This window comes from Stegostoma tigrinum, chromosome 31 (assembly GCF_030684315.1).
Source record: "Stegostoma tigrinum isolate sSteTig4 chromosome 31, sSteTig4.hap1, whole genome shotgun sequence".
Classification (NCBI taxonomy): Eukaryota; Metazoa; Chordata; class Chondrichthyes; order Orectolobiformes; family Stegostomatidae; genus Stegostoma; species Stegostoma tigrinum.
In genome coordinates, this window is record NC_081384.1 from 31,189,482 (window position 1) to 31,217,448 (window position 27,967).

At 47.2% G+C, this 27,967-nt stretch overlaps 2 protein-coding genes across 3 annotated transcripts; one reads left to right on the forward strand and one right to left on the reverse strand.

Annotated features, from left to right (window-relative positions):
* Positions 1-405: 405 nt before the first annotated feature.
* On the forward strand, positions 406-27,967 carry rdm1 (RAD52 motif containing 1). 2 transcript variants are annotated; one of them, XM_048560307.2, is made up of 7 exons: positions 406-546; positions 7,754-7,933; positions 12,899-13,030; positions 19,155-19,323; positions 22,668-22,766; positions 25,890-25,975; positions 27,130-27,966. In XM_048560307.2, exons 1-7 carry the CDS (start codon positions 424-426, stop codon positions 27,229-27,231), a joined length of 891 nt encoding a protein of 296 aa, XP_048416264.1. In that variant the 5' UTR covers positions 406-423; the 3' UTR covers positions 27,232-27,966. The 2 variants fall into 2 exon arrangements, with proteins under 2 accessions (XP_048416264.1, XP_048416265.1); XM_048560308.2 differs by lacking the exon at positions 22,668-22,766 and having other exon boundaries at positions 27,130-27,967.
* LOC132206109 (uncharacterized) lies at positions 2,058-7,444 on the reverse strand (the record flags this gene model as incomplete). Its single annotated transcript, XM_059638647.1, has 3 exons — positions 7,404-7,444; positions 4,029-4,116; positions 2,058-2,108 (listed from the first exon to the last, which is right to left on the reverse strand). Coding segments are annotated over exons 1-3 (180 nt in total), but the record flags the coding sequence as incomplete, so codon positions are not given.

Here is a 27,967-nt window from a genome sequence, read left to right on the forward strand (position 1 = left end):
TGCCAGGCCTGCTGAGTTTTTGCTGTAACTTCCGTGTTTTGTTTCTAACATTGCCTTCAATCTAGACTCAGATAAAGTCCAAATTGGACATTGACGGCAGATTTCCTCCCGTTTGTGAACTAGATGTGTTTCAAAGACAATCTGATAATGTCATATAATTGTGATGTAAAGTTGTTGAAAGCGCTGGTAATTTAATTGCTTTGGAGCTGAGCATCCAGCTAGTTTGTGGTCGCACCAGCTCTGCTTTCGGGCTGTAGATGAATGAAAGAAAGAAAGAAAGAAATGTCACGCCAATAGCTCGAGGCTGGCGGGGGTGGGGTGGAACAGGGGGCGCGGCTTATCCCAAGTACCAATCAGGAGTCAGCAGTCACCATGGAGACGGGCTTGACTGACAGGCTACATTATCTGGTCGAGGCGGGGATAATGGCTGCTGTCGCCGGGAGTTTGGCACAGGCAGAAATTATAGACTTTAAAATCCCGACTCGAAATGATAAAACTCTTTTTGTCTGCAATATTCTTCCCAGAGAGTCCGAGGCTGAAATTTATGTGAGTGCCGGGGTATGACAGACAGCATGAGGAGGAGATAGTGGAGGGGGAATGGGTGGGAGGATGTATGAGGTGTTGGTGGGAATGCTGGGGGTGGGGGTGGGGAAGCGTTGGTGGGCATGCTGGGGGTGGGCATGCTGGGGGTGGGGGTGGGGGTGGGGAAGCGTTGGTGGGCTGGGGAAGAGTTGGTGGGCTGGGGAAGAGTTGGGGGGGTGGGCTGGGGAAGAGTGGGGGGGTGGGCTGGGGAAGAGTGGGGGGGGGGCTGGGGAAGAGTGGGGGGGGGCTGGGGAAGAGTTGGGGGTGGGGCTGGGGAAGCGTTGGGGGGGGTGGCTGGGGAAGCGTTGGGGGGGGTGGCTGGGGAAGCGTTGGGGGGGTGGCTGGGGAAGCGTTGGGGGGGTGGCTGGGGAAGCGTTGGGGGGAGGGCTGGGGAAGCGTTTGGGGGGGGGCTGGGGAAGCGTTGGGGGGGTGGCTGGGGAAGCGTTGGGGGGGTGGCTGGGGAAGCGTTTGGGGGGGTGGCTGGGGAAGCGTTGGGGGGCTGGGGAAGCGTTGGGGGGCTGGGGAAGCTTTGGGGGGGGGCTGGGTAAGCGTTGGGGGGCTGGGGAAGCGTTGGGGGGCTGGGGAAGCGTTGGGGGGCTGGGGAAGCTTTGGGGGGGGGCTGGGGAAGCGTTGGGGGGCTGGGGAAGCTTTGGGGGGGGGCTGGGGAAGCGTTGGGGGGCTGGGGAAGCTTTGGGGGGGGGCTGGGGAAGCGTTGGGGGGCTGGGGAAGCTTTGGGGGGGGGCTGGGGAAGCGTTGGGGGGGGGGCTGGGGAAGCGTGGGGGGGGGGCTGGGGAAGCGTTGGGGGGGGGCTGGGGAAGCGTTGGGGGGTGGCTGGGGAAGCGTTGGGGGGTGGCTGGGGAAGCGTTGGGGGGCTGGGGGGGGGCTGGGGAAGCGTTGGGGGGGGGCTGGGGAAGCGTTGGGGGGGGCTGGGGAAGCGTTGGGGGGGTGGCTGGGGAAGCGTTGGGGGGCTGGGGAAGCGTTGGGGGGGGTCTGGGGAGGGCTGGGGAAGCGTTGGGGGGGGGCTGGGGAAGCGTTGGGGGGGTGGCTGGGGAGGGCTGGGGAAGCGTTTGGGGGGGGGGCTGGGGAAGCGTTGGGGGGGGGCTGGGGAAGCTTTGGGGGGGTGGCTGGGGAAGCTTTGGGGGGCTGGGGAAGCTTTGGGGGGGGGCTGGGGAAGCGTTGGGGGGGTGGCTGGGGAAGCGTTGGGGGGGTGGCTGGGGAAGCGTTGGGGGGGGTCTGGGGAGGGCTGGGGAAGCGTTTGGGGGGTGGCTGGGGAAGCGTTTGGGGGGTGGCTGGGGAAGCGTTTGGGGGGTGGCTGGGGAAGCGTTGGGGGGGGGGCTGGGGAAGCGTTGGGGGGGTGGCTGGGGAAGCGTTTGGGGGGGGGCTGGGGAAGCGTTGGGGGGGTGGCTGGGGAAGCGTTGGGGGGGGCTGGGGAAGCTTTGGGGGGGTGGCTGGGGAAGCTTTGGGGGGCTGGGGAAGCTTTGGGGGGGGGCTGGGGAAGCGTTGGGGGGGGGCTGGGGAAGCGTTGGGGGGGTGGCTGGGGAAGCGTTGGGGGGGGTCTGGGGAGGGCTGGGGAAGCGTTTGGGGGGGGGCTGGGGAAGCGTTGGGGGGGGGCTGGGGAAGCGTTGGGGGGGGGCTGGGGAAGCGTTGGGGGGGGGCTGGGGAGGGCTGGGGAAGCGTTGGGGGGGGGCTGGGGAAGCGTTGGGGGGGTGGCTGGGGAAGCGTTGGGGGGGTGGCTGGGGTAGCGTTGGGGGGGTGGCTGGGGAGGGCTGGGGAAGCGTTTGGGGGGGGCTGGGGAAGCGTTGGGGGGGTGGCTGGGGAAGCGTTGGGGGGCTGGGGAAGCTTTGGGGGGGGGCTGGGGAAGCGTTGGGGGGCTGGGGAAGCGTTGGGGGGCTGGGGAAGCGTTGGGGGGCTGGGGAAGCTTTGGGGGGGGGCTGGGGAAGCGTTGGGGGGCTGGGGAAGCTTTGGGGGGGGGGCTGGGGAAGCGTTGGGGGGCTGGGGAAGCTTTGGGGGGGGGGCTGGGGAAGCGTTGGGGGGCTGGGGAAGCTTTGGGGGGGGGCTGGGGAAGCGTTGGGGGGCTGGGGAAGCTTTGGGGGGGGGGCTGGGGAAGCGTTGGGGGGCTGGGGAAGCGTTGGGGGGCTGGGGAAGCGTTGGGGGGCTGGGGAAGCTTTGGGGGGGGGCTGGGGAAGCGTTGGGGGGCTGGGGAAGCTTTGGGGGGGGGGCTGGGGAAGCGTTGGGGGGCTGGGGAAGCTTTGGGGGGGGGGCTGGGGAAGCGTTGGGGGGCTGGGGAAGCTTTGGGGGGGGGGCTGGGGAAGCGTTGGGGGGCTGGGGAAGCGTTGGGGGGGGCGGCTGGGGAAGCGTTGGGGGGCTGGGGAAGCGTTGGGGGGCTGGGGAAGCGTTTGGGGGGGGGCTGGGGAAGCGTTTGGGGGGGGGCTGGGGAAGCGTTTGGGGGGGGGGCTGGGGAAGCGTTGGGGGGGTGCTGGGGAAGCGTTGGGGGGGTGCTGGGGAAGCGTTGGGGGGGGGCTGGGGAAGCGTTTGGGGGGGGGCTGGGGAAGCGTTGGGGGGGGGGCTGGGGAAGCGTTGGGGGGGGGCTGGGGAAGCGTTGGGGGGGTGGCTGGGGAAGCGTTGGGGGGCTGGGGAAGCTTTGGGGGGGGGGCTGGGGAAGCGTTGGGGGGCTGGGGAAGCTTTGGGGGGCTGGGGAAGCTTTGGGGGGGGCTGGGGAAGCGTTGGGGGGCTGGGGAAGCTTTGGGGGGGGGGCTGGGGAAGCGTTGGGGGGCTGGGGAAGCTTTGGGGGGGGGGCTGGGGAAGCGTTGGGGGGCTGGGGAAGCGTTGGGGGGCTGGGGAAGCTTTGGGGGGCTGGGGAAGCTTTGGGGGGGTGGGGCTGGGGAAGCTTTGGGGGGGGCTGGGGAAGAGTTGGGGGGGGTGCTGGGGAAGCGTTGGGGGGGGGCTGGGGAAGCGTTGGGGGGGGGGCTGGGGAAGCTTTGGGGGGGGGGCTGGGGAAGCGTTGGGGGGCTGGGGAAGCGTTGGGGGGCTGGGGAAGCTTTGTGGGGGGGCTGGGGAAGCGTTGGGGGGCTGGGGAAGGTTTGGGGGGGGGCTGGGGAAGCGTTGGGGGGCTGGGGAAGCGTTGGGGGGCTGGGGAAGCGTTGGGGGGCTGGGGAAGCGTTGGGGGGCTGGGGAAGCTTTGGGGGGGTGGGGCTGGGGAAGCTTTGGGGGGGGCTGGGGAAGAGTTGGGGGGGGTGCTGGGGAAGCGTTGGGGGGGGGCTGGGGAAGCGTTGGGGGGGGCGGCTGGGGAAGCGTGGGGGGGGCGGCTGGGGAAGCGTTGGGTGGGGGGCTGGGGAAGCGTTGGGGGGCTGGGGAAGCGTTGGGGGGGGCTGGGGAAGCGTTGGGGGGGGCTGGGGAAGCGTTGGGGGGGGCTGGGGAAGCGTTGGGGGGCTGGGGAAGCGTTGGGGGGGGTCTGGGGAAGCATTGGGGGGGGCTGGGGAAGCGTTGGGGGGGGTCTGGGGAAGCATTGGGGGGGGCTGGGGAAGCGTTGGGGGGCTGGGGAAGCGTTGGGGGGGGTCTGGGGAGGGCTGGGGAAGCGTTGGGGGGGGGGTGCTGGGGAAGCGTTGGGGGGGGCGCTGGGGAAGAGTTGGGGGGGGGCTGGGGAAGCGTTGGGGGGGGTGGCTGGGGAAGCGTTGGGGGGGGTGGCTGGGGAAGCGTTGGGGGGGTGGCTGGGGAAGCGTTGGTGGGGGGGCTGGGGAAGCGTAGGGGGGGGCTGGGGAAGCGTAGGGGGGGGCTGGGGAAGCGTAGGGGGGGGCTGGGGAAGCGTTGGGGGGCTGGGGAAGCTTTGGGGGGGGCTGGGGAAGCGTTGGGGGGCTGGGGAAGCTTTGGGGGGGGGGGCTGGGGAAGAGTTGGGGGGGGCTGGGGAAGAGTTGGGGGGGGTGCTGCGGAAGCGTTGGGGGGGTGCTGGGGAAGAGTTGGGGGGGGTGCTGGGGAAGAGTTGGGGGGGGGGCTGGGGAAGCGTGGGGGGCGCTGCTGGGGAAGCGTTGGGGGGGGGCTGGGGAAGCGTTGGGGGGCTGGGGAAGCGTTGGGGGGCTGGGGAAGCTTTGGGGGGGGGCTGGGGAAGCGTTGGGGGGCTGGGGAAGCTTTGGGGGGGGGGCTGGGGAAGAGTTGGGGGGGGCTGGGGAAGCGTTGGGGGGCTGGGGAAGCGTTGGGGGGCTGGGGAAGCTTTGGGGGGGGGGCTGGGGAAGCGTTGGGGGGCTGGGGAAGCGTTGGGGGGCTGGGGAAGCGTGGGGGGGGGTGCTGGGGAAGCGTTGGGGGGGGGCTGGGGAAGCGTTGGGGGGCTGGGGAAGCGTTGGGGGGCTGGGGAAGCGTTGGGGGGCTGGGGAAGCGTTGGGGGGCTGGGGAAGCTTTGGGGGGGGGGCTGGGGAAGCGTTGGGGGGCTGGGGAAGCGTTGGGGGGCTGGGGAAGCTTTGGGGGGGGGGCTGGGGAAGCGTTGGGGGGGGGGCTGGGGAAGCGTTGGGGGGGGTGCTGGGGAAGCGTTGGGGGGGGCTGGGGAAGCATGGGGGGGCTGGGGAAGCATTGGGGGGGGCTGGGGAAGCGTTGGGGGGCTGGGGAAGCGTTGGGGGGGGCTGGGGGGGCTGGGGAAGCGTAGGGGGGGGCTGGGGAAGCGTAGGGGGGGGCTGGGGGGGCTGGGGAAGCGTAGGGGGGGGCTGGGGGGGCTGGGGAAGCGTGGGGGGGGGCTGGGGGGGCTGGGGAAGCGTAGGGGGGGTCTGGGGAAGCGTAGTGGGGGGCTGGGGGGGCTGGGGAAGCGTGTGGGGGGCTGGGGAAGCGTGGGGGGGGCTGGGGGGGCTGGGGAAGCGTAGGGGGGGGCTGGGGGGGCTGGGGAAGCGTGGTGGGGGGGCTGGGGAAGCGTTTGGGGGGGGGCTGGGGAAGCGTTTGGGGGGGGGCTGGGGAAGCGTAGGGGGGGGCTGGGGGGGCTGGGGAAGCGTGGTGGGGGGGCTGGGGGGGCTGGGGAAGCGTGGTGGGGGGGCTGGGGAAGCGTAGGGGGGGGCTGGGGGGGCTGGGGAAGCGTGGTGGGGGGGCTGGGGGGGCTGGGGAAGCGTGGTGGGGGGGCTGGGGAAGCGTTTGGGGGGGGGCTGGGGAAGCGTTTGGGGGGGGGCTGGGGAAGCGTTTGGGGGGGGGCTGGGGAAGCGTTTGGGGGGGGGCTGGGGAAGCGTTGGGGGGGGGGCTGGGGAAGCGTTGGGGGGGGGCTGGGGAAGCGTTGGGGGGGGGGCTGGGGAAGCGTTGGGGGGGGGGCTGGGGAAGCGTTGGGGGGGGGGCTGGGGAAGCGTTGGGGGGCTGGGGAAGCGTTGGGGGGGGGGGCTGGGGAAGCGTTGGGGGGCTGGGGAAGCGTTGGGGGGGGGGCTGGGGAAGCGTAGGGGGGGGCTGGGGGGGCTGGGGAAGCGTTTGGGGGGGGGCTGGGGAAGCGTTTGGGGGGGGGCTGGGGAAGCGTTTGGGGGGGGGGCTGGGGAAGCGTTGGGGGGCTGGGGAAGCGTTGGGGGGGGGCTGGGGAAGCGTTGGGGGGCTGGGGAAGCGTTGGGGGGCTGGGGAAGCGTTGGGGGGGGGCTGGGGAAGCGTTTGGGGGGGGGCTGGGGAAGCGTTGGGGGGGGGCTGGGGAAGCGTTGCGGGGGGTGCTGGGGAAGCGTTGGGGGGGGGAGCTGGGGAAGCGTTGGGGGGGGAGCTGGGGAAGCGTTGGGGGGGGGAGCTGGGGAAGCGTTGGGGGGGGGAGCTGGGGAAGCGTTGGGGGGGGGAGCTGGGGAAGCGTTGGGGGGGTGGCTGGGGAAGCGTAGGGGGGGGCTGGGGGGGCTGGGGAAGCGTAGTGGGGGGGCTGGGGGGGCTGGGGAAGCGTAGTGGGGGGGCTGGGGAAGCGTAGTGGGGGGGCTGGGGGGGCTGGGGAAGCGTAGGGGGGGGCTGGGGAAGCGTAGTGGGGGGCTGGGGGGGCTGGGGAAGCGTGTGGGGGGCTGGGGAAGCGTGTGGGGGGCTGGGGAAGCGTGTGGGGGGCTGGGGAAGCGTGTGGGGGGGCTGGGGAAGCGTGTGGGGGGGCTGGGGAAGCGTGTGGGGGGCTGGGGAAGCGTGTGGGGGGCTGGGGAAGCGTGTGGGGGGCTGGGGAAGCGTAGGGGGGGCTGGGGAAGCGTAGGGGGGGCTGGGGGGGCTGGGGAAGCGTGGGGGGGGCTGGGGGGGCTGGGGAAGCGTAGGGGGGGGCTGGGGGGGCTGGGGAAGCGTGGGGGGGGGCTGGGGAAGCGTAGTGGGGGGGGGTGGCTGGGGAAGCGTGGGGGGGGGGTGGCTGGGGAAGCGTGGGGGGGGGGTGGCTGGGGAAGCGTGGTGGGGGGCGCTGGGGAAGCGTGGTGGGGGGGGCTGGGGAAGCGTGGTGGGGGGGGCTGGGGAAGCGTAGGGGGGGGGCTGGGGAAGCGTGGTGGGGGGAGCTGGGGAAGCGTGGTGGGGGGAGCTGGGGAAGCGTGGGGGGGTGGCTGGGGAAGCGTAGGGGGGGGCTGGGGGTGCTGGGGAAGCGCGGGGGTGGGTGCTGGGGAAGCGCGGGGGGGGGCTGGGGAAGCGCGGGGGGTGGCTGGGGAAGCGTTGGGGGGTGAGGCAGAATGGCGTGGGGGATAGGGTGCAAATGGGAAAGGAAGCAGTGGATGGGGGAACTGGGGCGGTGAGAGAGTAGCGGAAAGGGGCAGGATGGAAAATGGGAAGGTAACGATGGAGAGATTGGGGAAGGAAGAGAAGTGGAGTTGTTGGGGGGGGGGAGGGAAGGACCTGGGTAACAGAGAGTCTGAATGGGACGATGGGGGGAAGAATAGGGAAACGGGAGAGAAGGTGGTGATGAGTTGGGGGCTGGGGTAAGCATGGGCTAGATGGTGAAGTAATCTGTAAAGGGGAAGGGAGGTTGGGATTGAGGAGAGTTTGAGATGGGGAGAGAGGGGAAGGAAAGAGATATCTGGAAGTTGTAGGTGTTAAGGGAGGGGTGAAGTGTAGGTACTGAGGGAACCAGGTTGGTATTGAGTAACCAGCCCTGTCTACTTTGGGGCCAAGGGGAAATATAGCCTTGTAATGACAAAAATGGTGAATAGTGAAGTATATCCACCCCCTAAGGGAGTGGAAAATGAGTGGCTGTCTCACAATTATAGTGGTCTTTGTCCCTTTCCTGTGTCCACAGGACTGCATTTTCAAAGCATTTTCTGATTTTGGACTCCTCTACTCTGTGCGGGTTTGCAGGAATGCTGCTGTAGTTGAACCTGGGTATTATGCCATTGTCAAATTCTATTCAGCATTTGGTGCTGCCAAAGCCCAAAATTTTACAAATGGGAAGTGTTTATTCCAGACAATTCCTTTGAAGGTAAGAACTAATTTGAAATGGCATAGATTTTATAAGGATGATATCGTTGTTAACTTTAAACACGGATCTCTGAATGCAGCCAAAGTTTATTTTACTCTTTGGAATAAAGCAGAATTATTCCCTCAACACATTGATTTTGCAATATTTCCAATGTAACTAATTCTGATTCCACTAATTTTAGCTTTTATTTCATTAGACAACTTCTAAAAATAACTCAAAATATTTTGCATGGTCGGTGTTGAATCCAGTTTCAGTGGCAGGTTTCAAGTTAATGTGGAATTGAAGGCAAGGCATTCTTATTTGTGCATATAGAGCCATAGAACTGTACAGCATGGAACCAGACCCTTCAGTCCAACCCGTCTATGCTGACCAGATATCCTAAATTAATCTAGTCCCATTTGTCAGCATTTGACCCGTATCTCTATCAACCCATCCTATTTATATATCTATCCAGATGCCGTTTAAATGTTATAATTGTACCGGCCTCCACCACTACTTCTGGCAGTTCATTCTATACACGGACCATCCTCTACATGGAAAAAAATTGCCTCATAAATCCCTCTTTAAAATCTTTTTTCCCCCTCACCTTAAACTTATGCCCTCCAGTTTTGGAGTCCTCCCACCTGAGGGAAAAGACTATTGCTATACACTGTACCCGTGCTCCTCATAATTTTTTAAACCTCCAATAAGGTCACCTTTCCACCTCTGATGCTCCATGGAAAATTGCCCCAGCCTGTTCAGCCATAAACTATAACTCAAACTATCCAACCCTGGTACAATCCTTGTAAATCTTTTCTGAAACCTTTCAAGTTTTACAACATCCTCCCTATAGTAGGGCAACCAGAATTGTGCGCAGTATTCTACAAGCGGTCTAGCCAATGTCCTGTACAGCTGCAACATGACCTCCCAACTCCTATATTCAATGCTCTTACCAATAAAGGCAAGTGTATCAAACACCTTTTTCACTAGTCTGTCTACCTGCAACTCTCAAGTAACTATGAACCTGCACTCCAAGGTCTCTTTGTTCCGCAACGCTCCCCAGGACTTTAACATTAATTGTATAATTCCTGCCCTGATTTGCCATGCCAAAATGCAGCACCTCACATTTAACTAAATTAAACTATATCTGCCACTCCTTGGCCCATTGATCCATTTGATCAAGGCCCCGTTGTACTGTGAGGTACCCTTCTTTGCTGTCTGCTATACCTTCAATTTTGCTGGTCATTTGAAAACATACTAACCGTACCTTCTTTGTTCATATCTGAATCATTTATATAAATCACGAAAAGCAGTGGATCCAGCACTGATCCTTGTGGCACACCTCTGGTCACGGGCGTCCATTCTGAAAATCAATCTCTGCCACCACCCTCTGTCCTCTGCCTTTGAGCTGGTTCTCCCTGTATTCCATGTGATCTAACCTTGCCAACCAATCTACTGTGAGGAACCTTGTTGAATGCCTTACTGAAGTCCATACGGAAACATGTCCACCGCTCTACCGTTATCAATCATCTTTGTTACTTCAAAAAACTCAATCATGATCTCCTATGTACAAAGCCATGTTGATAATCCCTAATCAGTCCTTGCCTTTCCAAATACATGTAAATCCTGTCCCTTAGGATTCCCTCCAACAATTTGCTCACCACTGTCAGGTTCACCAGTCTATAGTTCTCTGGCTTTTCCTTTCCAATTTTGTAAATAGTGGGATCACATTAGCCAACTTCCAGTCTTTTGGACCTCACCTGTGGCTATTGATGATGCAAATATCTGAGCAAGGGGCCTGGCAATCACTTCCCAAGCTTCCCACACAGTTGTAGGGTACATCTCATCAGGTCCCAGGCTTTATACATTTTAAGACATCCAGCACCACATGGACATTTTTCAAGATGTCGCTCTTTATTTCCCCATGTTCTCTATCTTCCATATCCTTCTCCACAGTAAACATTGAGGCAAAATGCTCATTTAGTATCTCCCTCATCTTGAATAAATAAACCAGAAATGCATTCAGTTCAGTCCGTGTCCAAATGCAGCACGACCTGGACAATATCCAGGCTTAGACTAAACTGTAGTAAGTACTATTGATGCCCCACAATTGCCAGTCAATGATCACCTCCAACAACACAGAATTTAACCATTGTTCATTGACATATATACATATCACTGAACACCAGACTAAAAATGTTCTTGAACAAAATAACACAAGTTTATTGTACAAAATAGAAAAAAAACTCATGGCTGTTCAGAAAAATATTTACGTAAATGACAAACCAAACTTTAAACCTGTTTCCTGGCAACATCCTTTTATAGCATCTCAAACTCAGTAAAATGTCACTCCTGTCTTAACTCCTTTTAATTTGGTAGTTGGCAGGTTTTATGGCTGAGAGTTCTAATAACTGGATAACTTCTATACAAACTCTTTCAGCTTGATGACTTCACAACCTAACGTTTGCTAGACTAAAAATGTTTTTCTGAACTGGAACTATTTTGAATTAAACCAAAATCACTTGTGGTCCCCGGTCTATTTTGTCTGTCATAAAGGTTGAATGTTGTCATCACTTGACCAGTTAATACCATACGTATCTTGCTGGGCACTTAACTGACAAAACATGCTTTTGTGGAAGTGATGTAATTGTTTCACTTTAAAATGACATTTTTCTTTGAAAATAAAGTTTCACAGGATTGTACATATGTTTTGCCGCTACTTAAAATTTTGGGAATTTCAATTTTAATCTCATTGTAGTTTTACACATTGTGTTTTAAAGTTTCCGTGTTTCTGTCTTTTAATGACATTTTTGGTAACCCTGTACATCTGTAATTCATTAATATATTAAAAGTCCTTTTGCACAAACTCCACTTTTTCCATTATAACTTTGTATAGTTAACATAATATAATTAATCCCTTCACACCAGTACAGTCACTACTGTTCTATTTGTGGTAGGTGGGTGTCCTTGAGAAGACAAGAACTAGGAGCAGGAGTAGTCAGTTCTGCTGCTTGAGACTACTCTGCTGTTTGATACAATCATGGCTGATCTCACCTTGGCCTCAACTTCACTTTCCTGCCTGTTCTCCATAATCCTTCAACCCATTACTCGTCAAAAATCTGTCTACCACCTCCTCAAATTTATTCACTGTTGTGTTACCACCAGCCTCAGCTAACAAATGCCACAGATTCATGGCTTTACAAGGAAAAATAACCTCTCCTCATCTCTGTTTTAAATCTGCTACCCCTTATCCGAAAACCAAGACCCCTCATTCTAGATTACCCCACATGTAGGAATATGCTCTCTAAGTCTACTTTGTCAATCCTCTTTAGCATCATTATACCTCAACATGATCTCCTCTCATTATTCCAAACTCTGTAGAGTATAGGTCTAAACTGCTCAATCTTTCATCGCCAGACAAACCCATTTTCTGTGAAATTAATGTAGTGACAATCCTTTGAATTGCCTCTTATGCAACTACATCACCCCTCAAGGGGGCCAAATTTGCATGCAGTACTTCAGGTCTGGTGTCACTAAAGTCTTGTATAGTTGCAGCAACACTTACCTACTTTTATGCATTATTGCTTTAGCATATTGTATTATTCCTTTTGTCTTCCAGATTATCTGCTGCACCTGCATTGTAGTTTTGTGATTTGTGAGGATAGTATGACTTTGAAGTATATTTTGCCTTAAAAAAGGCTGAGACAGGTGACTAGTGATCTGCTCAAAGCCAACAAAGTACACAACTTGTGAAGCCTTGGGTTTTTTAAAATAGGAAAAACAGAAGCAACCTGATAATTGTAGCTTTCAGCAGTTGCATGGGTCTTAAAGCTGAATGTAAAATCTTTTAGCTGTAACAGAGATATGAATAAGCTGTGGTTCTTTCTGCTGCTAGAATTTCATGTGAGACACTCTTGTTTACTGAATTTGCCTTTGTCAAGGGTGTGTTTATGGGATGTTGCTACATTGAAAAAGTTAATTTGTTAATGTATATGTTATAAGTATTTCAATAGATACAGTTAACCCTTCTTTAATTTTGTCTGTGTTTTAACTAGTGTAAAAATAAAGTGTATTTAGCTTAAAGTCAAGTAGTTTGACCAATCAAATTGCATCTGGAATGGAATGCCTTACACTTACCTTTAAAATAGGGAAACATTAAGTCTAGGCTATCTTCTTAATATATTTTGGGAGCTGGGGAGAGTGGGTTTAGTCTGGTGCATAACAGATTGGGTATTTCACTGCATATTTCGATAATGACAACATAAAGACAAGGGCAAAACATACAGCTTTAAAATTTGGATTCGGTCGTACGTGGCTCCATTATTTCTTTTTCCCTTGAATCACCATGTTTGATTTTAACTGCCTTATGACATTGTACAGGTGATTAACTAAGTTCTTGTGCACAATAAGAATTTATAGATATGCTACCCGTTATTTCAAATGTTTTCTCTTTTAGTAACATTGCATGTGTAAGCATTACCAGGCCATACCCTATTATTATCAGCCTGATATTTGCATCAAAACCTGATGTCAACATGTGGCAGTTAGACCTCTTTTAAAAGCTGACTTAATAGCTGTACTGATAGTAAATGGTGCTGTTCTGCCGAGGCAGGCATGTTGACATCAGACCTATTTTTGCTGCAAGACAAGCGAAATAGATGTTCTGAAATTCGTACAATTGCGATACAAGTCTGGGGATTAAGCAAAGTTGAAGATTATCATATAATCTGCTGTCACTGTTGTCTGGAGACTGCAATGTTGCAAGTGGTTGCAAATGATTAATTGTAATTCAACCCACCATCCAGCATGGTATCAGTTTAACAAAAAATCAAACTTTACATCATTTTCCCTTCAAAAACCCTGGCGGACTTTGAGGTACCAGGCTTGTGCTTTGTCAGAATTTCTTATTTAAGTGTATTGCTTCTAGTAAGTTATTCAATATGTGTAGATATCATTTCTAATTTTGTTTCATTACTTTTTATATAGGTTCAAATGTGCACAAAGCGACAGTCTATGAAAATTTCCCAAGAGAACCAACTTCCTCTAAATAGCATTAAATGCCAGGAACTGGCCAATTACTACCTTGGTTTTAATGGCTGGTGCAGTCGCATAATTGCAGTAAGTAGAAAATAGCCATTCAAAACAATCTTCCTATCTCTGAATAAAATATAATGGACTTCTTTGTATTTAAAGCATTAATTGAAATGAACTTGAGCAGCCCACTTTTATGCTGGACAGTAAACTTCCAACATTTTTAAAATAATGTTGCTTACTGTAGCTGCTTGCCCTTCACCTACACTTAAATAGTTATTGTCAGCCACACAATGTAATTTTGAATATGTCTTGTTCTTGAATTGGAGCCTTTGACTTACTGATTCGTTGTCACTTGCTGTCTCTCTACCTTAAAACCTTTCACCTTCCCCTCACATTCGCAAAAAATAAACTATCTTTTGAATTCCTCACACTTCAACTCCATTCAGCCTATCCCATGGCTTGAGACAGCATTGAAATCTTATGGTGATCTTCATAACTCTCTTCACCAGGGGTCAAATATGGGTCACTTGTGCTTCCCTTTATTAAAAACATGTTCACTGACCTTCAGGTGTGGAGATTATAAACTCAAGCATATGTGGTAAATATTACAAACATGATTTATACTCAAACGTTGTCTTATTTACATGGTATTATTCTCTCCGATGTAAAATTGTCCTGGAGAAAGCATTACCTTAAAAGTTTTCTTTTTCTTATCTGGTTGTCTCCTTGTATCATCTGGCATACGTTCCCTCCATTGTCAATTTATACAACTCTATGAAGCACTTGTGTGTCTTTTTACCCAAAACTGGGGCACTTCTAGCTACAGAGATAGTAGAAACTGCAGATGCTGGAGAATCTGAGATAACAAGGTGTCGAGCTGGATGAACACAGCAGGCCAAGCAGCATCAGGAAGGCTGACGTTTTGGGCCTAGACCCTCCTTCAGAAAATCTAGTGCAAGAGTGTGTTAAGAAATTAAGCTCAATGATGTACAGTTTGCAAGTTTCTGACACTGGGCTCAGTGTAGAGATAGCTGGGAAAGACTTCTGTGATCTTTGCCCAAACCAAACTGGAGAAAATAATAAGTTATTCATGTCTAATTCTTGAACAAGCAGGTGAATACAGTTACAACACTCGGTCATGGAAGGAAATAAAGGGGTAAAATTAAACATCAATATACACTTGGAAACTGATCTCATTTGTTTCTGAAGAAGGGTCTAGGCCCGAAACATCATCCTTCCTGCTCCTCTGATGCTGCTTGGCCTGCTGTATTCATCCAGCTCTACACCTTGTTATCACACTTCCAGCTACTCCATCTTTACAAACACTCTTTCTTTTTTTTTAGTTTACAGTTTCAGATTCATCTTCTGTCTTCAACCTGTCTGCCTTCTGCGATCATACTTGACATAACCTGCCCGGCATCCTGGATTGCATGTTAACCCCTATTTATGCTTGCTATTTCAATCAATCTTTTGTCCTGCTGATCAAAGTTCCCAGGATATCCTCCATGACTGATTGTGGGTCACTTTCTTTTCATCTTTGATTATTTCTCAACTGTATTGAATCACATTGAACGTGCTTCTTTATTCTAAAAATTCTCCTCCATTGTCCAAATGGGGCATTGCATTTTGGTGCACTACCACTAAAGCCATAATTCATAAAGATGTATAGCATGAAAACACATCCTTCAGTTCAACTCGTGCATGCTAGCCAGATATCCTAAATTAATCTAGTCCCATTTGGCCCAGATCCCCCTCAACCCTTCCTAATTCATGCAGTCATACAGGTGCCTTTTAAATGTAATTATACCAGTCTCCATCACTTCCTCTGGCATCTCATTCCATACATGCATCACCCTCTGCATGAAAAAGTTGCCTCTTACATCCCTTTAAACTTTCCCATGTCATCTTAAACCTGTGCTCTCTAGTTTTGGACACCACTACCCTAGGGAAAAGACCTCGGCTATTTCCTCTGTCTGTGCACCCACCCTCATGATTTTATTAACTTCTATAACGTTGCCCCTCAGTCTCCAGTCCAGGGAAAATAGCCCTGGCCTATTCAGCCACCCCCTAAAGCTTAAGACGTACAACTTTGGCAACATTCTTAAGTTTTTTTTCTGGACCCTTTCAGATTTCACAACACCGTCTTTCCTATACCAGGAAGAACAGAATTGAATACAGTGTTCCAAACGTTTTTGGCCTAACATGTCCTGTACAGCCTCAACATGACCTCCCAACTCGTACACTCAGTGCACTGACCAATAAAGGCAAGCATACCCAAAGCCGCCTTCACTATCCTGTCTATCTGCAACTCTATTTTCAAGGAACTATGAACCTGCACTCCAAGGTCCTTGTTCAGCAGCACTCCCCAGGACCTTACCATTAAGTGTATAAGTCCTGCCCTGATTTGCCTTTCCAAAATGCAGCACCTCACATTTATACAAATTAAACTCCATCTGCCACTCACCCATTCGGCCCATCTGATCAATGTCCTGTACTACTCGGAGGTAATCTTGTTGGCTGTCCACTTCATCGCTAATTTTGGTGTCATCTGTGATCTTCCTAACCATATCTACTGTGTTCACATCCAAATCTTTTATAATAAATGATAAAATGCAGTGGACCCAGCACCAATCCTTGTGGCACACCACTGGCCACAGGCCTCCTGTCTGAAAAACATACTACTTTGCCTCAAATGGCATTTCATGTCATGCTGGCATGGTCACCTGTAGTTTATCTGTGAAGCTGTGTATTGATGGAACCCTGATTCATTATTTGCATGTCTTTTGTTGATATTTGGACAAATGAGATCAGTTTCCAAGTGTATGTTGATGTTTAATTTTGCCCCTTTATTTCCTTCCATGACTCTGTGTGTGTTGTAACTGTATTCACCTGCTTGTTCAAGAATTAGACATGAATAACTTATTATTTTCTCCAGTTTGGTTTGGGCAAAGATCACAGAAATCTTTCCCAGCTATCTCTACACTGAGCCCAGTGTCAGAAACTTGCAAACTGTACATCATTGAGCTTAATTTCTTAACACACCCACTAGAATTACTTTCTTGCTTGAAATGCCTGTTTCTGCATCTATTAATGAAAAATACATCCACACTTTTTTTTTCTTCTTGAGGCTGAAATTATTTTGCAGTTCTTGCTGTCTTCATTCTTTCTAACTTAGTAACAGTGTTTGAAAACTGATTTATTGCCGCACATGAATCTTGCTAGTCATCCAATATCTGGTCTGTACTCAGCTTCACAGTCTTTTCCATTGCCAATAGTATCAACTACAAGCTCTGATTTTTTCATTTAAATCTACCAGTGGCCTTGCTTCTCTCCATTTTCAGCTTCCTCTAGTTATGTTTTCATGTGTTCTTTCTACTCCCAATACCAGATTATTTGTCACATCCTTGCAGCATTGATCATTGCTCGTTCAATCACTATGCTTTCCAACCTGTGATTTTCTATTTTGGTACATCTGCTTCTGTTTCCATCCATGTTTTAGAAGCCTCCTGCCAAAATTTTTCTTTGACTGTACTTTCATGCTACCTTCAACCTTGATGCCACGCGCTAAGGGCTGAGCGTAAAGCACTTGGGTATCTTTACACTTTATATAAGATGCTTTATGTGATTGAGCTATCATCCTGTAAATTAGTTTACCATTCATGCACTTAGCACATAGAACATTACAGCCCAGAACAGGCCCTTCGGCCCTCGATGTTGCGTTGCATGATGAGCAATATGTCATCAGATTAGAAAGAAACTGCCCCATAGCTGATGACACAGAATGAGGAACCTCTTATCATGCTGCAGCTGCAGATGTTGGAAATAAACTCTGTTTGAATGAAGGTTTTTCTCTTCTAAGAAAGAAAAAGGGACTTTCACATTTGCACCACTCATGGGAATATTCAGTAACTATTTTCCCTTTTACCATCAGTATGCTATAAAAAGTGCAAAGTTAGTCTAAGAAAATGGCCCTAGTTAATTTGTTGTGAGGGGAATTGACTACAAATGTATTGAAGTTATACTTAAGTCATACAGGCATTGCTGAGATCACATATGGAGAGATACATGCAGTATCGGTCACCTTATTTAAAGAAGGATGTAAATGCAAGGAAGCAGTTCACAAGTCTACCGGGCTAATAATTGAAATGGATGGGTTGTCTTAAGGAAATGTTGGACAGGCTAGGCTTGTGTCAGCTGGAGTGTGGAAGATTTAAGAGGTACTTTTTTGAAACATTTGGATCTTTGGGGTCATTGCATGTGGAAAGGATGTTTCTCCACAAACTCAGAATCACTGTTTTAAAAATAAGGTGTTTCCTGTTTAAGATTTAAAAAAAAATTTCAGATGGTCATGAGCCATTGGAATGCTCTTCCTCAAACAGCGAGGCAGAAGTGAGTTCTTGATGAACAAGATTTGAAAGATTATCAGGATAAGCAGAAATATAAAGTAAACAGTCACAATCTTGGTTGAGTGGCTTATTCCACCTAATTCGTGTGTTTATGTTTTTCTCTTGTCCTGCTTTGTTGAATAGCAGTGCAATATTTGCTAGCTTCCCCTCCCTTAATGCCCTTCTATAATGTGAGGAATTTTATAAAATCACCACAAATGCCTCCAACCTCTCTGAAAGCATCTCTTTTATAAGTTTAGAAAGTAGCCTCTTGTGTCCAGGAGAATTGCCCCATATTGTCCCCATAATTTCCTGTGCTGATTTAAGTACTTTAACTTCCTCACTCTCATATACACTTTGATTTTCAGTCATTTTGGGAATACTTTTTGGACGTCCTACTGTGAAATTGGGTACCAATATTTTGTTTTCTGCCATTTTCCTATTTCCCACTGTAATTTCTTTCCTCTCAGCCTGTGTACTTTAGCTTCCATTTTGCTTACTTGTAAGAACTTGCAATCTGTTTTTGAGATTTCTTGTTTTCTTGTGTTTGTATGACTTTATTTTGACTTTTTGAATTTTTGATCATCCTTTGTTGTTTTCACAACTATTCCAAATATTCAGGCTTACCACTGTACTTTGACATTTTGAGCCTATTCTTTCCAGGCTGCACTTAAAGCCAGTGATCTCACTACGTGACACACCATACACACGTGGGCAGTAGGAATGTATTGCAGGTTGACATCACCACAAAACAATGGAACAGTAGCTGATTTGTAACAAAAATCGTCCTGCCCAGCCATTCACAGGGTAGAAGTTCTGAAGTGTTCCTAGAAAAATTAAATATTCTGATCATGAAGGATTTATTCCTTTTGGAAAGCTGGATTGAGCTGACCAATCGCTCCACAGAGGTTAATGTATCACTTGTATGAGAGGGTGATTGTTTCACAAAGCTGTATTTGATTCTGAGTGTTTTGCAGTAAAATAGATACTTTACATGACATGCCATTTTGCATGCACAATGGCAAACAGCAACAGATTCCTGCTGCAACAGATCAATGTCATCTGGACTGCACAAGGCATCCATGTGCACACAGCTGTCAGCAGCCATCTTTAACGACACACCTGTCTTTGGAGCACACTTATTTTTCATTCAAAACTTAACTTCTTTAGGCAATCATAGCTGAATTACTTTTACTGTGGTGATTGCTTCTTGATGGAATGTAGTTTCATTGAGAATTGTTCTGAATATGTCACTGCTTATCTATCTATCTTTTTAATCCATTTACTCAATTAAATTTAGGCATAAAGCTATGTAATTCGCTTACAAAATTAAAGATTCCTTCAGATATAAACATATCACTGAAATTGTACATGGAATAGAAATGCATGTGAATTTATTCAAATGAATTATACTATTAAGATTGCACTGGTTCATAGGTTACTTGACAGTGAGGTTACTAATTTACACTATCACGTTCTAGAATACAGAATCTGAAATATATTGCCTTGTTTGGTGCCATGTTGTAGTATTCTGGGAAACGGTCTTCAATTAATCTATGAATTAATTTTCCAGGTTACCTTTGCCAATTTGATTTGTGAAGCACCAATTCCTGCATAAGTTGTGATGTGGAAGTGCCAGTGTTGGACCTGGGGTGGACAAGGTCAGAAATCACACAACACCAGGTTATAGTCCAATAAATGTGTTGGACTATAACCTAATCTTGTGTGATTTCTGACCTTGCAAAAATTGTGTATGCTAAGGGTGTCTGTGTTCTAGTTCACATTTCATTGTCTTATTTGCAGCCTCTGTTTCTAATATACAGCTCCAGAATATTTCTAATTCAGGTGGATGTGAAGAAAATACACAGGAACTGGGGCAACTGGAGAGAAAGAGCATGAAATATATTTGTGTTATGGAAGTTAAATTGAGAAATTACGGCATGTGTTCTAAAGGTATTGGGATTTCTGAAGAATTTGACCAAGACATAACAGGTGAGAAATAAATTGGAACTTGTCTAATAGACACTATATGAGTGTCTTCTTATTGGTATTATCGAGCGATGTTGGTCAATATATCACTTGCCACCATTCTACAATACTATCTTTATGTACCATTTATCTATAAGAATAATTTCAGCAATATAGTCTTTCCTCAATGACTTTTAAACTTGTACTCTGAAATAGAATCTTAACTCATTGTCCTGACTTGGAGTCAAAGGCAAACTGGAACTTCCATTCATATTGAGAAAAGCACAGAATCTGCTTGCAGCTAACCTTTGGATAGAAATTTGAAATGTATAGGAACTTATTTATTTTAGTACTGTAATGCTTATATTTCCATTATGGGCTCACAAAAAGCCATTTCTCCACACTGCTGATCCGCTCAGAATGAAGTTAACCTTTACAGGTGATAATATGTGACCCCTTCAAGCCTGTACTGGACCTTTAAATAGAAAAGCAAGTTTTCTTCTCTACTGCAAAAAAAATTTTAAAAAGCCTTATCCAAATTATATGTGTACAATGGACCAGCTGAGGTGCATCTCACTGTTATGGTTTTGGTTAAGATCCTGTATGTATATATTTTAAAATATGATTTCTCTGTTTAGCCACATGATTGACACACTTTCCTGTTACTACTCTCCCAAAGCCAAAGGTGCAGAATAAATGTCATTAGTCGCTGCAGTCAGTGAAACTAAGTTAACCTTTCTGCTGTCGGTTTCCGATAACGGAATCATACCTAGCAGCTCAACTGGTTATGTGCAAAGCTTAACAATGAACTTATCTACCTTTCTTTGTCTTTCTTCAATTCCTGCTCCTGTTACCATGCTAATATTTCAGCCTATTCAATCTGTCTCTCTTTCAGTTTTGCATCCCTTATTAACATAATCTTGCTATAAAGAGTGTTTTAATTGAAAGTATCTCTATCGACAACAACATAAATCTAATGAACCACAGCTAGCCAAAACCCTGGATATCAACATAGGCAAAGGCAGTAAACCTGACAAATGGAGTGCCATAAAACACAGCTGTGGGAATAATGATGCCAGAAATAGAAAACAACAAATAGTAGAACTTATTGAGTGAAGGGCATGCAAACAGATTCATTGATCAAACTAAGGACCGATGAATGAAAGGCGGAAGCATGACTGTAGAATTGCAAAGGATGTAGAATGATTTCAGATGCTATGGGGCAGAAGTTCTTGGTTATAAAAACACCATTTGGAGTCAGGACATGCATTTAAAAACAAAATTTGATGTTGATTTCAGCATCTTCGCTCGTGAATACAGCAATTAAATATTAAACATAACATTAAATATTTAATCTGTTTTAATTTTAAGCTGTGATTGGGACATAGGGAAGTACCAGGATGACCTTACTTATTAGATTTATTTCTTTTGGGTACAAGTTAATTGTTTCAGTTGTGCAGAAGATAGTTGCCACATCAGGTATTATACTGTAGGCATTGATCACAAAGCGTGGAAGAACTGGGGAAAAGAAATGTATTACAAGTGGATCTTACTTATGGGGTTTGTGATTTATTTTATTTGTGGCAAAAGAGTTTCTAGCAGATTCATTTCCACCAACACTGTTCTTGCTACGATATGAACTGTACCTTTCCAGTGCTTGTAGTGGTTAAATGAAAACGCTACAAATACTATAGATGAATAACAGAAACTGACTGACTGATAAATATCCTGCAATGCTGTTTGAAGTGTCTGAACAGTGCAAAAGAAGTTTAAAGTTAAATGATTATAAAGGAAGATGCTTTGGATGTCATTGATAGATCTCTGGAATTATGCTTATAGTTAGTGTCATAAATAAACTCTATGCGGATCCTAACTTTCACTTATGCCTGTATTGACTTAGCACCCTTGTGCTTGCTAAATAATGCTGGCTACTTGTCCAGCATTGCTTTGATTTTAAACATTCTCATCTTTGTTGTCAGATCCTTTCATGCTCTCGTCCTGCAGGTTGCGGAGATCTTTGTGCTTCTTCAGTTTGGGCATTCTGCACACGTTTTTATTGCTCCATCGCTGGACACTACTTTCAGCAGTCGAGAGCCTTAAGCTCTGAAATTCTATCCCTGAGCCCCATATTCCTCTCTACCCTGTTTCTTAAAACATACTTCTTTGAACAAGTTTGACATATTTATCCTAATACCATCTTGTGACTATCTCAACCTCCTTTGAAACACTCATGGTTTATTACATTAATGGATCAATATAAATGCAAGTTATTAATTTGCTTTAAGCCCCACCTGTAATTTAATGACATAAGGATAATCCAAGTAGGCTTGGAATTAAGACAAAAGCTCAGAAGCTAACACCACATTGTACAACACTTTCCATTACGGTTTACAATGAATGTAGTGGCAAATGGCTCAGTTCAATGAAGTGTCTGTCATAATGGGAGTAAAATATTCAGTTGATTTCATGGGAACTAGGAGCTTAGAATGCACGTGCTTGTGAAAATCAGTTACCGGACAAGGTTAATCCTTTCACGCCTCTGTAATGATTTTGTTTTGGGTTTACTACGAAATTGCTTAAAGTTAATGATTTTGTTTTGGTATTCACCCTGTATCTGGGAAGCTGTAGGAGTAAAGGACAGGGATGTGGTTGTGAAAGGTTTCCCTCCTCCCAGATATTTGAGGTTCCGTTGACTCAATTTGCCACATTCAAAGATCAAAGCTAAATCATATTGTGAATCTTTTTAAAACCAGTAATTAATTTGGATTTGTACACTGCACAACTTGAAACTGTCATTACCAGTTGTGTTTCTATAACTTGTGGACAGTACTGTTGCTTTGTCTGATTCTTCTAAATTCAAGGTACAATTGGCCGAGACAGCAAGCAATTCAAATTACCAGTGTGAATGTAAACAGACATTTGGTGCAACAGAAACAGTATGCCTTTGACTCATCACATAACAAATGCAGCCTCACTGCAGAACTTCACCAAATGTTCCACTTAATTATAGTACTCACCGAGTGTTATGCACTTGCGGGTGTTTGTTTCACGAGACATACACAGTTCCGTCTGCCTATTGAAGTGAAAATGAAGGAGTAAGTGGTACTTTTCAAAGAAGACTGGGGAGTTTGTCCTTGACAAACACCATATAAAAAGACTAAAACATTGTTTGCTGTCTTTGACCTCACTGTATGCAATTTTAAAAAAGCATGACACTTCTAAAATGGTCAGAGATGTGAAATGCTTTGAAACTTAAGATCATGAGAGGATTTATTTGAGTTCTTCCAAATATGTCTGCAGCAATATATTGTTAATCAAATATTCCTAATCATCTGAACACTCATTGTTAAGCTTTCATTCTGTTGTAGATCCACTCAATTTTGCCTTGAAAGTTGGAAGGGCTCAAAAGGCTGCAACACAGAAAGCTTTATCAGATGCATTTCAGAAGTTCTTCATTGTTTTCCTAGGTAAACTTTTTTGTAAAATTTTCAAATTTTTTAGCTTTTCAGTTGTATGATCAGTAGCAGTGCAGAACAGATTTCAAAATGGCTTGAGTCACCACACAACAAGGGGAAATACTTAGTGATGAAATTCTACCAGTGCTGAGAAAAGTTGATTTTGAAACAGTTATTGAATAAAGGCAAAGATAAAAGCCTGTTCAGAGGCTTCATTTTCTCAGCTATCAACATAGATGACTTCACAGCCAGTGTGCTTGATGTCACACACTAAGCATTGGATAGATATCTAGACACTCGAGGATGCACTAATTAAAGAAATGTAATGTTCAAGCTCTTTCTCCCCTTTTCTTGAGTTGACTTTATGTTGGTGTGTGATTTTTCGAACTAATATTCCCCTCTAAGTGTCCATCTTTCATTTCTGAATTTAAAGATGTTGAGTTGGGCATTTTATTCAACTCAAGAAGGCATCACAGTTAAGCCATATAGCCTTTTTTTTTTGTTTTTTTTTTGCCCTTCCTTCCAGGCTTGTTCAACACTGACAAAGACTTTTTCCCCCCTCTAGTCCTGAGGTCACACATTAGACATGATGAGTTCTGGTAGCACAGAAAAGGTCCTTTTCTATCCTGAAACCTGCCTGGCTTAAACAACAAAACAATTGGAAAACCTATGTAATTCACATGCTTGAGATCACAATTTACCATAGATGGTACTTTATTCATTCATGGGAAGTTGGCATCTCTGGTAAGGTCAGCATTTATTGCTTATTCCTTTTTTTTTGCTAGAGAAGGTTGTTGTGACCACAAGAATTAAAAGGAGTAGACTGTTCACCCCATTAAGCTTCTTCTGTCACTTAATAAGATCACGACTGATCAAATTGTGGCTGCAACTCCATGATGCAGCCTCCACTGCTCTCTAAGGAAGAGAATTCCACAGCGTAACAGCCCTCTTAAGCAGGTGGAAAAAAAAAGTTATTTATCTCAGTCTTAAATGGAGGATCTTAACTCGTTAGCTGTGTCCCAAGTTATAGATTTTTGTCAGGTTTTTGAATGTTCAATAAGATCCCTTCTCATTCTTTAAGTTAAAGTATAGGTTCAATCTGCTCAACTTTCCCTCATAAGATCATCCTTCAATCTAGCAAATGAGTTAAGTGAAACCTGTCTGAGTAGCTACTAACGTAGTTATATTCTGTTGTAAATTAGGAGAACAAAATTGTACACAGTACTCCAGATGTGGATAAACGAAAACCCTTTGCAGCTGTGGCAACAATTTCTGAATTTAGTTACTTTTTTTAATTAATCTGTTCAGAAATGTGATGATACACCTCTGGAGCAGGTGGGATTGGAACCCAAAAGCCTGTTGGCTCAACAGTACCTATGTGCCACAAGACCTGTCATTTTCTTGCTTTATACCGGATTCTTATAACAAGAAATGCCAACAGTTCTTTCTTCCTAATCGCATGCTGTACCTACGTACCAACTTTTAATGAATCATTTCTTCTTGGAGCAATTGAGTACATTGCCAGGCCACTTCAAAGGCAGTTAATAACAACTACATTGCTGTGTGTGGGTTTGGAGTCTCATTTGGACTAGATGAGCTATGAGCAGGAGATTTCCTTCCTTGAAGGTCGTTAGAGAATTATATGGATTATTTATGTAGTTACGTGGCCATTTCATTAGCCCAGGCAATTTGTCTATTAGTTTAATAATGTAACCACTATGCTGCTGATCTCTACATATGTAAAATGTTTTTAAGCACCTTCCTCTTTTGACCTCTATCCTCCTCCTCCAGAAGCATAGTAGAAGTTGTGCAAGACTAAGTCCAAATGTGAAAAAGAACATAATTTTTGAAAGCCATTTTTGACTTGGCATTCAAGGTGAAGCTTAAGCACTGCTGTCAGAGAACCCTTGTAAGCATTACTCAGCAACCAGTGTATTAGAACTCCATGTAGTAGACAGTCTTTCATTTCAAAGAACAAGTTATTTTATTACACATCTTCACTTGGGGACTGGATCTCCCAACACCCAGAGACTCAATGCAATGAGTTATTAATGGTAATCCTACAAAAAATTTCAGAACCTTGTATGTTTGGTTGCATTGAATGTGTGGGTCAGAACACAATAGGCTTAGTTACCAAGTAGCCTGGGAAAGGAGCAAAGCAGGTCCTGGAAGTTCAATAGAATTGCCATTCCAAATCCTCCACTTTCAACATCCTGCGATTACCATTATCCGGGTAAATGCCTGGGAATTCTGTGCTGAATCAAGTAGCTTTTGACTCCTCAAAAGTAGTCCAAATCTACAAGTTAAGAGTTTGATAGATTACTCTCCAATTGCCTGGATGTGTGCAACTGCAGCAACACTCAGAAACTCAACATCCATGACAAAGCATCCACTCATTTAGGACTCTGTTCAATCTTCTCCTTCCACTGGTGCATAATTGACAGCGTTGTATACCATCTACATGGTAGGCTTCAGCAACTCACCAGGCTTCATTTGACAGCATCTTCCAAACCTGTGACCCTAATCAGCAAGAATGACTAGAAACTATGCTAGGAACATCGCCACTCAACTTCCGTCTTATCACCCAACATCCTGAATTGGAACTATAATGTTGTCTTTCACCGTTGCTGAATCAGAATCTTAGAACTATTTCATAAAAGCCCTGTGGGTGTACTTGTACCACATGGACTGCAGTGGTTTAAGAAAGCATCTTCCCATCGCCTTCCGAGTGACAATTTAAAATGAAACAAATAAATGGTAACTTTAAGTGAACATAAAAATCAACAGTTAATGCAGATTTGATGCAGGTATTTCAAAGGAAATGGACACTTTTCTAAAGTGGAAAATACCTTGGGCTAGTGGACTCGGGCAAATTATTAAGCCCCCGTGATCACAGAGCAAGTCTGGTAGTCCTTGGGGGTTGGACAGTTATTTCCTGTAAGTTCCTTCTGATATTCTTTTGAGTTTTTTCTGACTGCATGACTTTGAAAGGTTAAAAGTGCTTGGGATAAGCGTAATGCAATATTTAATTTTATCCTTAATTTTCTTGCATTCATTGAATCCTGTGTTGAGATGCTGCTTATTATTTGCCAACAACTGTGGGCTTAACTTTCCCTTCCTTTCTTTTTCTTGTAGGGAATGGCAAGTTGTCTCTGCAATGGAGCTCAGAACACGATGAGACTGACTGTTTCACAGAGGAGGAACTTCAAACACAACTGCAGGTACGGTCACTGGACACATTAAGATAGGAAAATGTTCTTTAAGAAGTGGAAAACATGTTCCTTTTTACATAGATGGGACTAATGCAATAAAATGTATTTGTTATATTTATTATTCGTTCATTTGTTCATTCATTCATACATATCATTTGGGCATCACTGGCTGGCTGATCATTTCTTGCCGATCACTAGTGCTTTTGAGAAGTGGTGGTGAGCTGCTTTCTTGAACCACTGCAGTGCATTTGCTGTAGATGGACCCACAATGCATTAAGAAGGGAGTTCTAGACCCAGTGACACTAAGGTAATAATTTATTTCCAAGGCAGATGGTGAGTGGTTTGGAGGGGAACTTTCAGGTGGTGGCTTCAGAAGTATCTGCTGTCCTTGTCCTTCTAGATGACAGTGGTCATGAGTTTGTAAGGTGCTATCTAAGGAACCCATGATGCAGTTCTGCAGTGCATCTTATCTTATGGATGGTACTGATTGTTGTGGTGGAGAGCGTGAATGTTTGGATGTAGTGACAGCTCAATGCTTTAATCTGGAATGCCTTAAATGCTGCAGAGGTGCACTCATCCAGGCAAGAACGGAGTATTTCATCATACCCTGATCTCTGCCATATAAATAGTGGAAAGGCCTTGGGGAGTGAGGAGTTGACATAGTCTCTGCAAGATTGCTAACCTCTGAGCTGCTCTATAGTCCCAGAACCTATGTAGCTAGTGCAATTCCATTTCTGGTAAACGGTAACTCTCCTGATTTTGCTAATGTGAGTGAATTCCAAGGGACGATGGCTAGATTCTGTCTTGTTAGAGATGTTCATTGCCTGGCAAGTTTGGTTTTTTTTTTCTCTAATTCTTTCATTATCTGCTACAGCCCCTTATTTGCAGCTATATTCTTTAGGATTCAACCAGCTTGGTCAGTGGTGGTGCTGCTAGTGAGCCATTTTTGGTGGTAGACCCTGAAGTCCCATACCTGAAGTAAAGGCTGAGCCCTTGCAACCCTTGGTGCTTCTTCCAAGTACTGTTCAACATGGAGATTCTACTGATTCATCAGCTGAAGGGAGTAGGGATGGGGAGTTATTCCTGCTCTGAGAAACCTTTAAATTTCACATTCTGTTTTGCAGTATCTTGAGATACGTTACTGGGTTTGTTTTCCATCACAGGTAAATGACATTTCATGGAGTCAATTTGAACATGAGGGACAAGAAGAAATTCTTTCTGATTTGAGTTTTACTACAGAAGGTATGGAAGGAACAGAGACATGAAGAAATCAAAACCTTCAAGAACTTCTGCGGACAAGAGCCTTCCTGGAATCATTAACATAAACATTGTGTTAACTTTGTTAATCTAAGATAGGCAACTGCTTTTGAAAAATTGGAAGCACTTATTTTCATTAATGGTCTGACAGTCTATACTGAAGATATTTCTACTAAGAATATAGGAAAAAATGCTCAGGTAACTGTCATTGTATAACTGCAGTACATCAATGTTTTTAAAGGTTTTTTTTGCCTCCCACACTAATATATTCATACATGTTGATTCCATATCTGGGATTTTGGTTAGCTGGTAAGACATAGGTCAGATTAGTACCAACAGGGTACAGAATGGGGTTTGTTCCCTTTTCCAGCCAAGTTAGATTTGGGTCCTGCCTCTTCACTACCTCTATAGTAAAAATTCTGGCACTTTGTAATTACTCAACAGATAACTAACTACCAAGGACCTACCTTTGGACAGAGGACTCAAAAAGATGATGATTTTGTATATGTGATGCTTTATAACGATTATGTTTGGAAAATAAAATTTATCCAATAACACAATGAAGTACTTATAACTGCAGGAAGTATCTGTTGTGCCTCAGTCCAAAACAGCCCTTTTTATACAAGCAATTGTTAAGAAACAAAAAATGTGACTTCTGGAAAGTAACTTTACAAATACTTCCATTGTTAAATTAATTAAAGCTTGTTGTCCAATTATTCTTTTACCACAGCCAGCCATTAAAAC

What these genes read in the sequence shown, in the direction of transcription:
- rdm1 (XM_048560307.2), top strand. Translation starts at nt 424, where the DNA reads ATGGCTGCTGTCGCCGGGAGTTTGGCACAGGCAGAAATTATAGACTTT. An exon ending in AGTCCGAGGCTGAAATTTAT is followed by an intron (nt 547 to 7,753) that starts GTGAGTGCCGGG and finishes CTGTGTCCACAG; the next exon opens with GACTGCATTTTCAAAGCATT. An exon ending in TCCAGACAATTCCTTTGAAG is followed by an intron (nt 7,934 to 12,898) that starts GTAAGAACTAAT and finishes CTTTTTATATAG; the next exon opens with GTTCAAATGTGCACAAAGCG.